At 31.5% G+C, this 12,874-nt stretch overlaps 1 protein-coding gene across 1 annotated transcript in view; it reads right to left on the minus strand.

Moving 5' to 3' along the window:
• The window catches only part of LOC118183760 (cholecystokinin receptor-like), a 45,258-nt gene that overhangs the window by 29,624 nt on the left and 2,760 nt on the right, over positions 1-12,874 (minus strand). Inside the window, exon 2 of the mRNA XM_035353366.2 lies at positions 5,182-5,358. Within this exon, the coding sequence (XP_035209257.2) occupies positions 5,182-5,358 (177 nt within the window). The remainder of the gene's footprint in view (positions 1-5,181; positions 5,359-12,874) is intronic.

The following is a 12,874-nucleotide window of genomic DNA, read 5'->3' on the forward strand; positions in this document are numbered from 1 at the left end:
GAAGACTCATGGGGTAACTGGAAGGTTCCAATTATTTGGAACAAATTTTAAAGGATGTTGCTTCATGGATACAGTTGTTAGTGCTCCTGTCTTCTGTATCACTGAGCTTGAGTTCGAATCCCATGTGTGGACGTTTGCAAATGTGTAGTGTCTGCGGGATATGGGGTACTCAAAAGCTGAAAGTCCTTTCATGTGGCTTAGTGGTTGGGAAAGAGGAGTTTGAGACCTTCCGATCCCTTTCCTAGGGATCTTCCTTCGAAATTGGGGCGGACCTGGAGAAAGCCATACTGTTACTTATAGGGTGTTTAAGGCCCATAACTACGACAGGCACAAGCTTGCGCTCTTTGTTACCATAAATTTCGTGGACTTGTTCTGATTAGGTTCGACATGTGAGATAAGCCACAACAGCAAATTTTAAAGGGCAAATATCTATCGAAAAAATTGTAAATTTCTATCGCTTATTTCATGCAGCATGCGATTTAAGTGAGATGCTTGTCAGACTGGAACAAGTCCTTTTCCACTGAGCATTTGGTGCTTAAAATTTAAATAAAAAGAGCTAACTAAAATATATTTAGGATATCTGAGTTTGTCTCTCCCGATACTAGATGTGGTAGCCCCGTACTACGTTTTCTGAATCTTAAGTACACCGACATGTTTGAATCTGTAGTTGGGCAACCATGGCCTTCTTTCCGTGGTTGGGTCACAGAGTGTTGAAGCAAATAATATGCCTTGTTGTGGGGAACTGAGATGACTTTTTGTGACTATTTGGCACAGATGTGATAAAATTTTGTATTGATTAGGGAAACGCCGTAAAGAAACGCTTGAAATGATATAGCATGCGTATGGGATGAAACATTTTCAAAAGCTTTAATATATCAGTACCCAAGTTTTTAACGATGAAAGCATTTCAAAGTGGTAATACATGAAGGATCGGCAAAACACATGATTTGAGTATTCATTTCAACCATTCACTAACTAATTAATGGAGCAATTCGTTTAAAACACACTATAGTTAGTGTTGTTGAAATCGATTTGTCATATCACATCATAGCGAGTAGATCTGTATTTTGTAATCAGGCGAATATGATTACTTCTGAGTAGAGATGAGTCATATAATAGCCTTCTGTAAATCCAAGCTTGCCAGGAATTAATCAAAGCAACTTGTTAGTTGCCTGGAAATGCGATGAAACGTTTTGCTTTAAAGAAATATGTCGAGTACTATGCTTTTTGATTTTATTTAACTATTCAGCATATAATCAGTCTTCATGGATACAGTGTAGTAATAAACATTGAACTAGAATTTCTATCTGAGAACATTGCATCTTTGATCTTACTGTGAGTAAGATAATAAAAAACTTAAATATGTTGTGCACCAGAAACTTGAAAAATTTCATCTTTAGGTATATTTGAAGTAAAAATATTGATATAACGTTTTAAATCTAAGACAGTATGTTGAAAATTGGACATTTTTAAACAATGCTTTTCGTTTCAGAGAGAGAGAGAAAGAGAAAGACAATATAGGACATACATTTCTCAGTATCATTAAAAAAAATTCAATTACTGAAAACACGGAAACTCTTGAGAATGAGTTTCAAGTTATTTGGAAATTTAAATAATATTAAGAATTTGAAGATATTGACTACAATGGAAAAGCTACAGAAACAGTGATGAAGCCAATGATTATAACTTTAGTTTATCAAAATACAACGATCAGGAATGGTTTGAGGAAGCACATGGACATTTGTAACTGAATGGTAACTTCAAAGAAAGTCTGAAAATGTATTATTTACAAATTTAGTGTAGTAAAGCGAAGAAAGGAACCTATTTTTATTATTTAATATCTGTGCTGATTTTATTCAAATATATACAGTCACAGGTGAAAAGATGTGCAAATTTTTCCCACAGAGACGCTTGGGAAAAGTGTTCACGAGGAAGTATGCGCTTGTTTACCACATTAAGATTTTAAATTTAAATACTTCATTACAAATTTAATTGTATTTTAATAAATTTCATTAAAGCATCTGAAGGATAAAATTGCGTTATTAACCTTCGTTACGTACGATAGTATGAAAAAGATTAAAGCCTTTGGCTAAAGGGAGGTTATCAAATTCTCATTTCTACATTTTATTACATAACGCATTTTGATGTATAATTTGTACCTTCATGAATTTGACTTTTAAAAATTTTTCTGCTTTAATTTTAAAATCAAGCTTCATTTAATTAGGCTATTACTTGTATCAAAACTTCATCTCAAGATCTGTCCCAGTTAATTAGAATCTATGTATTTGATAAAAAAAAGTAAAGAAGTGTAAGCGCAGATGCATAAACGTCTTGTGAAAGCCTTTTCACACGAACGTTTTGTCACTGCACAAGATAGTTGCCAATAAAATTCGCTGTAACAAATTTCATGCAATTACGTGGTGAATTTAGTCAAATAAACGAAAAACGACAGTCTGATAAGTGCCAAGAAACAGCGGCAAAAGATGTGGGAAATTATACTTCATTATAGCTTAGAATGTGATACTCGAGAAATTGGAATAAAAAGGAATTTATTAACTGTTATGGAAACACTTTTCCCGCTTTTCTACAATAATGTCTCATAGAATTATTTATTATACAACAGATGGATATTTGTGAGCAGTATTTGACACCATCTGTCGTTCTATCGATTATTCGAAGTGTTTCTTATTTGGTATCTCACATAGTTGAGAGAATAATGTATCGATTCTGATTGTGTTCTCTCATAAATTTTTATCACTTTTAAAGATATAATTCCCAGCTTTCAAAGGAAAATTTCTTCGATCTGATGTATAATATCGGAAACATATTTATTCATCTTTTGTAGAATTAAAGTGGCTCCAGAAAACATTCTTTTTTCATAATAAATAAATGAATGTATATATATCTCCATTGTAATGTTCTTTTCTGTTGGGAAAATGGAAAAAAATAATGAGTTACGTTTCATGTAATTTTACTATTCGGTAACGAAAAGTACTAATGATGCATCATTTTCTTCTTCCCCGTGGCTTAATATTAATTTTACAGTAAATAACTCAGAATAACTCTCATTTGCGAAGTTCAACATAACAGTATATTGCAGTGGATCAATTAATACTTGCTTATTATATATAGCAAATATCTAACAGAATATAACAAAGTAATATAGCTGTATTTAAGACAAGATACTAATCAAAATGGTATCGTAATGGAAAAAAGCAATAAAAATACAATGAAAAGAAAATGCCCTATAAAGGAAATTCAAATATCTTCAAAATAAAATAAGTCTCTTTTTCAAGAAAATCTAATGATGTGTCCTGGGGAATTATTTAATTTACTTAACAGTTAATTTTATATTGAAGCAACCTTTCTTATCACTCTTGCTTTATACTCACGCATTCTTTCCAGAATATAAATGACTTAGCATGAGTGCATTCAAAAATGAGGTAGAAAGAAGTTAGTATTTAAGGAAAGGTTTTTGGAAGGTGAATGTAGAGCGTGTGTTCTGTCTGCCTGGGAAGGCCACGTTGCTATGTTTGATTTACTAGGGAATAGATTTATGTGACTTCGAATGGAATGGCTGAAATAGGAATTCGGCTTGAACCCGTTTCGCCTATCCTCTCGGAAGAAGCTGACTAGACGATTTCCAAGAAAGGCTGATCTGAGAATATCTGAAGTGATGCATAACGAGGCAAAGTGCTTTAAGTAAGCTAGTCACGTACAGCAAAAGGGAATCTACTCCATATACGCTGTCATTTTAATTTTACCAAAAAGTGCTCATGAAAATATTCTTATACAGGTTATCGGAGTAGAATATATGGACACAAATCCGAACGTTTGACATTTAGGTCTGAAATCTAATCCGCTGGTTTGTTGTGAGATGCTGCTAGCTCCGTCACAGGTGACAATTAGGATAAACTCCTAAAAGCATGCTAAAATTAAAAGCATGATTACCTACTGTATAAACTACAGTAGGTTAATCATGCTTTTAATGAAAGTAATATTTTGCCTTTACGCGTTAATCCGAAATGTTAATTACCTGCGCGTTCGTTCGAAAAGGCCACGCAAGGAGAGTTTTAACTAAATTATTTTTATTAATGATGTTACAGCTTCTGCGGCTGTTTGATTATGTGTAGTTACTATCTTAACTAATGTGGTTTGCATAAAACTTTCCCTCCCAATGATGTTATTTTAATGGAATGCAAAGTATTTTGATTGAATTTTAGCAAATGCCGAAACAGGAGTGAAAGTCCTATAAAGAAATCTCAATAATTTTGGAGATGAAGAAAATTTGCAGGTTATATATTGAAATTTTCTTTTGGTTAGCATTTTAGGTTTCACAATTTATGTACTTTTTTTTTTCTTATTGAATTGACCATTTCATTGCTTTGGATTTTGTGGACAGTGTGACACTGAAGCTCATAACTTTATGTCAGGCAATAGAGGTTAAACGCTCGATGTGACTGAGTGCCTATAAAGGCTAGCGTCATTCAAATCACTTCATCAAGATCAAAATTCTTTAGATAAAAATAATCCAAAGAAGGTTGTTTACTTTTCGGTAGCTCAGTATGTAAGAGCAGCCTGAATTCAACCATTGAAGTACTGAAATAAAGTCCAATAACTGCTAAGCAAAAGTGTTTCATGAATCAAAATGTATACGGAGATATTTTTTCTCCGTATACAAAAGTTTCGTAAATATTATGTGGGTCCTGGGGTCGCGAAAAAAATCTCAGTGATAAAAAGGGTCGCGACTTAAAAAAGTTTAAGAAGCCCTGCTTTAGATGATGCTTTTGTATATTAAGTGTCTGCATGTTGTTTATATTAAAAATAAATAAATGCCAGAATTTGACTATGTACTTAATTCCAAATGCCTATTACTAAAATACGAAGCACTTTCATTTAAGCTGCTGTTTCACAATTCTCTTTAGATTATTTACTGTAGTATAACATTCATATTATTTGGAAGAAAGGTATTTTTAACAATATTATTATTTAATCATTTAATGGTTTCAAAATATTTCTATTATTACGCAGCGTAATTAATTATTTTAAGTCAAAATGATCTTTTAAAAATTTAATACTAAATTATTCTGGATAAATGGCCATTTCTTGCCTTGCCTTATTATTCCGCTGAATGGAAATGCATTATTTAATTATGATAAGTCTCATAAATATCTTTCTTACCATTCCGTTTTCCAATAGAAAAGTTCAGTTTGGAGCCGGTGCAAAGTTTTCGAGCAATCAGAGAGTATACGATGATCATGATGAGAAGAGGGATAACCAAAAGTACTACATCTAGGTAAATATTGAAAACTCTTTCAGAATCCACGTCAGGCCATACTTCGCGGCATTTGTATTTTCCTGGAAAAGAATAGGCAAATAAAATAGAAAAGCAGACTACAGAGATAGTTTTATATTGTGTTTACTAACAACGAAGTATAGCAGACTTTCCTTTGATTTCAGTTTTAGAAAAATGAACCGAGCAAAATGAAGTACCTTAAAAGAGAATTGTTAACACTTCTTTCTGAAAAGGAGATTTAACAAATCATGTTTCTCATCAGTATTTTATTTACAATATTGTAAAGCGTTTCTTCAAGACCAATATTTTGATGTGAGATGACAAGAAAGCTGTTAGCCCATTTAATTACATTTTAAATTTCATAGATTCTGCCAAAAACAACCACAGTAATTTTATCGTCTTAATATAACAGAAAAAAAGAGTAAAAACTACTTATTTTTTGAGATAGCTATTATATTATACATTTCAAGCGATTTATATTTATTGCACTCAGCCATTTTAATAACATCAAAAGCTGCATTTTTGTTATATTTACAAGTTATATATCTTGTAAACTTGGTTATACATCTTATTTAAATGAATATATGTTTTTGCATATGGCGAAATGTTTGCTTTATCAGCACTGACTAATGATTACTGTATCAAATTTGACTTATTTCAATATAATCAATTATCCAGAACGACTTCCTTCTAATTAAAATGAAGGAATATTCATGCTCTCACGGACGGTTTTAAAAGCATGCAAAAATTACAAAGTTTCAGGTGATGCTGAATACGAAGTTACCTACTGTGTATGATACTGTTAAGAATTATTCTTGAAGTGCTGCAATTGTATTAAGTGTCTGTTTGTTGCATATCTAAATTCACTTCGATGTTACTATTCCTAAAATAGTGAGCACTTGCATTTAAGATACTGCTTCTTAATTCTCTTTAGATTATTTGCTGTTTAGATTATTTACCCTTTAGATTATTAACATGCATAGTCTTTACAAGAAAATTACCTTTTAACAAAACCATTAGTTAACCACCTAATGGTTGAAAACATTTCTATTATTATACAACGTAAATATTAAATATTTAAAGCCAAAAATGAACTTTTAATAATAATAATAATAATGAATTTTTAAAATAATAATAATAATAATAATGAACTTTTAAAATAATAAATTGCTGGATGGAAAGTAAAAAAAGCGAAAATATTTTGTTAAAACATAGGCCTGAACTCCCTCTCAAACGAAAATGATATTTAACATTATTTTGCTTAATTGCTAATTATTAATTATTAATTTAATTTAATATTATTGCATTTATTATAATTAGTTTATTAAACAGTGTTAGCATGTGAAATCGTTAGGAATTAATTTCAAATTTTATTACGCTATGAAAATATTAAATTGTGTAATCCGTTTTGGCTTTAATTCGAATAATCGAATTTTACTCTAATTTCAATACAGAAGATATTTTTTTAGCCAGCATCACCTGTTTAAACGTTCTATTTAATTAATTATGTATAATCAGTATTATTTTATGATTTAATCTTCATCCACAAAGAAAGTTTAAAATATTCAGCAATTTAGAAATATCCATTTCTCTAATCTTGTAATATATGCAATTTAAGTAAGAATACAATTCAAGTAAGAATATATAATTCAAATAAGAATATATAATTCAAGTAAGAATTGCGTAACGTCACTGTTAATAATTTACAGTTTCCATAATGAACTCAAGTTACTGAATTCAATAATGATTATCATCAGTAACTGGTATTCAATAATGAATATCAATAATAACGCGTTACTGAATTCAATAACGAATATCATCAGGAAATTTGATTCTTTTCTTTCTACTGTAAAACAGTAGAAAGTATTGGCTTGAATCACAACGAAGAGATTTATGAAGTATTGTTTTTGATTTGGGCAACTTATGTTGTTTTCGAGTTTTTGATAACTTTTTCACAGCAGAAAATATCTTACCTTAGTTTAGCTTAATACGTCATATTTTATAAGAAATATTTAAAGCCCAAGTGTTTCATAAAAACGTAGTTATTGAGTTGTCGAAAGATTTTAATTTCTTTCTTCCGTTGTTACAGTACGATTTTAATCTCCGATGTCTATGTTATTCTTTGGGGAAGTATTTTTATCTTGTTAACAGAAAATTTTCGTGTTGGTTAAAAAGATGAAATATTTCCCCATCATTTCCCGTGAGCTTTTCTGCCAATCAATCATGAGGGAAGTTCATGAGATAACGGCTAATTCTTTCAAGATAACCTTCGGACTAAAGAACAAGAGCCATTGCTTGCAATTTCGCTACAGTATTTAAAAAAATACTTTAATTTTCTTCTCGAACTTCGTGTTTTAACCTTTTCCACCTTAATATAAGGTATTTTCAGAAGTTTTGACTTTGAGTTGAAATATATTTAACGAGAGTTAAAAACTTAATTTGATAAAAATAAATGGGTTATTTGTTTAAATCTATATTTCAATAATAACGTCTGATGATATTTAGCAGTTTATGCAAAAACACGTAACATTTTGAGTCTACTCAGATGCTGTTTTCAGCTAACATGTTATGTGAATATTCAAGTTCTAATTATATTATTATTTACTCGTATTTCAAGAGAATATCGCAGCTGAAAGCATCAGTAGTTGTATATTTGGTTTGTATTTGTATATTTTAGCTTGAATCATTCGAAAATGAGATGAAAGTTTTATTTACTTCGAATTTCTGTAAAGTAAAGTAAAACGGATATTGCGAGACTTACGTAAAACTAATATGAGTTGTTTGCATTATTTTAACAGTTGGTTAATAGGTTACACATTTTACAGAACTGCATTTACTAGATAGGAATGAAATTTTATTGTATATAAGACACTTATTACGCAGAAAAATTCTTTTTGCGTTATTGCAGTGGAAAAAAAACTGCAGTGTCATTGAAACTTAGTTCAACGTAATGACTGCAGAGTTATTGAAACTTAGTTCAACGTAATGACTGCAGAGTCATTGAAACTCGTTTCAACTTAATGAGAGAACTGCTAAAACGTAGCACATAATAATAGTGCTATATGCGAAAGTTGAAATGCTTGATTGCACAAATAGAGGTGAGGTTTGAAAAAAGTTTTCTTTTACCTTTGAGAGGAATGGAATAGAAGTTATATCATTCTTGAAGTTTCTATGGAGGAAAATTTCGAATGCTTCTACGAAATCCTAATTAATAGGCAAATTAGTATAGGCGATAATCCAGGTATTCGAAAAAACTGAAATATATGACTTTTACCTCAAGAATGGAAAACAGCAGTGAAAAGTTTCAGTTCCTTCTGATCACATGTGCTCCTTTATAGTTCTGGGCCTTTGTTTATTAAGTAGTTTACATTTTCCCCTCCCTTGCTACCTTAACAAAAACTTAATATTTTAAGAGGTTTTTGCTGTTTTTCTTGATTACACCATAATTGACAGCACCTATAAAACATTTTCTAGTCCTTTATTTCCCTCCAATAACTAAGCGCTTTCAGCTCCTGTCGCTATCTTTGTCTCTTACGCCTTAACCTAGCTTCCCTATATGTTTCATACAGTATGATTTATTTGCATTGTTTAAACTTTTACTAAAATGAATTTCTCCAGTATTAAAGATGAAATGCTTGATCTAAACACATGAGCATTTATAAAATTCCTTATGAATGGGATTTTTCACATGTAGGAGAAAGACGCAAATCGTTAATATTCAGGATAAGTGAACATATCTTTCCCGCATAATTTTAAAGTTCAAAATAAGCGAACTTATCCGATATGTTGAACAGAAGGAATTGAAAAAGCCAACCACAGTGCTCTACATTTTGAATAAAATTATAATGTCTAATTTTTAAAAGCTAATATTATTGGTTCCAGTCGTTCGCCCTTTAATTTAAATTCTTTAGAAGCATCTTAACATCTAGTCCATTCTTATGGAGGCGCAGAATAACCTGTTCCAAAACATCTCCCTATTCTTTAAGGCATTCATGTCAACATAATTATAAATTTTATTGCAAGTGTTAGGAGTAAATGGAACACTTTCATAAAACTGAACAGAGTTTCAATAATACTGCAGTCAGGAGAAAGTTTTATTCTTGTTTTTGACAAGTATTGCGTAGAAATTCTTTATGTGTTCAGTATACAACACCTAGTAAGGTATTTTAATTATAAACTCTTTATAAAATGTCACATTCATAAGAAACCCACTTTTGGATATATGCTTTTAATAAATCATAGTTTTTAATCAGTGCACCATAAAAATGAGAATTTTAGAAATATTTAGACTTTTACTTACCATAGTTGAGATACAAAATGTGTAAAATATATATATATTTTGTTATTAATATGTGAATATGAGATAAACATGTAAAAACTGATTTCCTTTTAAAATATAGATGAGTGTATGGGAGCACTAATCCTTTTGCAAAAGATTTTTAGCTGATTTGTGCGTGGAAAAAAGAGAAAATGCTCTTTTAATTTATAAAGATTGGTTAAGTAATATGCAATAGGTGGTTTTTGAAGCTTTTGAAGGATGTTCGAGTGTTTCTAAGGATACATTTGGGCATTTTGGAGGAAATGAAGGGCTAAAAAACGTATGTCGTTTAGTTTATCTCAGCGAAACAAAATGAAATGTTTAGATAAAAATGTAATGGTAAAGAAGCAGAATTTTTCTTTGGTCAAACTAAAGAAATTTTTTTAGTTTAGCGAAAGTACAAAAAATCCTTCCGTTCAAAAAGTTCCATTATTTTACATTTCTTTTAGGCAGTGTACTAAAATATAGCTTCAAATACCAAAGTTTATGCAAAGGAACAAGGTAAGATATAGTGATTAGATAAGATAAGAAGATTAAGATTAGATAAGATTGTTGTTTGACTTCTAAATTAATACTTGTTCGACGTGTTATTGTATCGTAATTAATGACGGGATTGTTGCAGAAAATAGTTTTATGACATATTCAGTGCGGCTAAAATGTACACCGTTATTCAACTTTGCTTTTGTGGAAACCACAAATTAAAAAACTTTGCATTCTTCAAAGTGGCTTTGGTAAGAATTGGATAATGCCACTGTTAATAGTTTACAATTTCAATCGAACCTTTGTCAGTCAAGTTAGTTAATGGCGGCTGGCTACCATACTAACGGGTATGGACATGAACATTTAGGGTTATGGGAAAGGTCAAAATATAAGCAAGTTTGGTTGCAGGGTATTTTGCTGAATATAAACATTAAATTCATCAAACACAAAGTCCTGTTGAGAGGATGATGATAGAGGTAGGAATGTATCATCGGATTCCAACCGTTGTGTACCTCTCAACGGGTAGCGCATGGAAGTCTATGTCTGCAGTATTTCTCATAGGATGCGGGTACTTTAAAGCCTTGATTCGAAAGCCTTTCGAAAGACTGTTAGTAAAGAAAAAGATTTAGGAGATGCTTAGTTTCATTCTCTGTCGGTATACTTAGTCTAAATTGAAATAATGCTTAGGCATACAGCTATTTTGAGATAGTTGAGATAATTTGAGATAGTCAACATCATAATTTCCATCACAGAAGGGCTTTTCGTAAAATTTCCAGGGGTGTTAATTTCTATTCCGCAAATGCGTCGAAAAGTACGTATGCAATACCTGTATCAGTCTTCATACTTTCAAGAAATGCAGTGGTACTTTTCGCATGACTTGCTGCTTCGTCTGAATGAATTTTCACTGTTTTAAAGTCATTGGAATAAAGAAATGAAATTTCTTGTGTAAATATTGAACGTAAAATGTTCTGTCGCTAGTACGCTGAGTTTAAAATTTTTTTTCACTCTTCTCATTTTTAATATTCCATTCCAAGGGAATCCTGAGTCAATCCCGCTGAACACTGGTAGTTCAGTCCAAAGTTCGATTCCCGCGAACGGGCTGGCTGCAGGGGCGTTTTCGTGGTTTTCCCCGTGTGTAACGTATATACGAGCCAGTTTCCATTAGAAAATCTTCCACGAAGGCATCCCCCTTTAGGCAGATAGCCCTCGTGTGCTTTGCCATAATTGAATAATCCAATCCAATCCTGAGTCAATCATAAACCCCTTACTGAAACTTTGCATTGATGGAGCCAGGTTTGTTTATTTTTTCTCTTCGTTTTCTGCAATAAATAGACCTTTTTTTTGTTGCAATCATATAGGTAAACTCATTCTTCATCAAGTATTACAATGTACTTCCATTTATCTCTTGCTAAATAGTTTTCATATAGGGTTCTGCAAATTGCTCTGCGTTGAGCTACATGCTTCGGTAAAAGCTGGTGAACATTATGGTGTTTAGCATTTTTAAGTTGTAAATCTTAGTTTATTATTTTTATATTGTTGTTACAAATGCATTTAAAGAATATGTGTGTGTGTGTGTGTGTGTAATTATGGCAAAGCCTCGAGGGCTATCTGCCTAAGAGGAGGGATGCCTTCGTGGAGGACTTTCTAAGGGAAACTGGCTCGTATACACGTTACACATGGGGAAAACCACGAAAACGCCCATGCAGCCAGCCCGTTCGCGGGATTCGAACCTCGGACCGAACTACCAGTGTTCAGCGACTTTACCGCTCGGCCGCTGGTGGGCTTTTAAAGAATATGCAATTTATATCTGCGTCGGCAGATTTCTCTAGTTACCAACGACGTAACTTTAGAAACATCAGAAACAATACGGACCTTTTTCGAGTTCCAAATAGAAGTAATGATTGATGATTTTTGCCTGTCCGAGTAATAACGTCGCTTCTTTTGTACTTAGAAATTTTAATACCATGCATTTTACAACGTTTTTGAATTATAGAATAGGAATATTTCTCTTCGGAAAGCACAAAAACACACTCTTCAATCCATAACTTGTTTATATGTAACATTTTGAAATAAAAATAAATTTAAAAGTAGCAGACGATATTTCTTATTTCAAATAAGATCTTGCTAAAATTTTTATTCTAAAACATATGCTTTTTTTAAACACAATATGTAAATGCTCTCTGCAGGTATGAAAGGTAATGCTTCGGTCTAAAAGTTAGATAACGGCGTTTCAGTGAATAAGCTCAAATTAACGTCTCCATTTTGACAATTTTACAATGATGCCTGTCTATGTGTCTGTATGTGTGTGATGATAGTTTTTTCACAGTAACTTTTATATCAGACTTCCACAATTCTTTTCGTATTTAAGCTTTGTACATTCATGTAAAGAGATGATTAGATTTTGGGTAAAACTGAACACTTCGAAGTGGTACTTAACTTGATACACATAACAATTTTTAATAATCCAAAACTTTTCAGTTTCAGTATTCAAGGCTTATATATCAAAGGAAAACACATACTAGATTTTGGCTAAAATTGATAAAAGGGAAGTGATAATTTATTTGAAACTCTGAACAAATTTTCATGAAAATATATATAATGATATAGCCCAAAAACTTTCATATTTGGTATTTAAAACTCGTATATGCATCTATACTGCATATATCACCATGAATGAGAACACTATATTAGATTCTGATTATATATAATAAACCAGAAGTGGTACTTTACTTGGAGTTTTAAAAGATTTCAGTGGAAAAATATAGAATAATTATAATAAG

The sequence above is a fragment of the Stegodyphus dumicola genome, chromosome X1 (assembly GCF_044657685.1).
Source record: "Stegodyphus dumicola isolate Sdum_Otavi_A_Nest chromosome X1, ASM4465768v1".
Classification (NCBI taxonomy): domain Eukaryota; kingdom Metazoa; phylum Arthropoda; class Arachnida; order Araneae; family Eresidae; genus Stegodyphus; species Stegodyphus dumicola.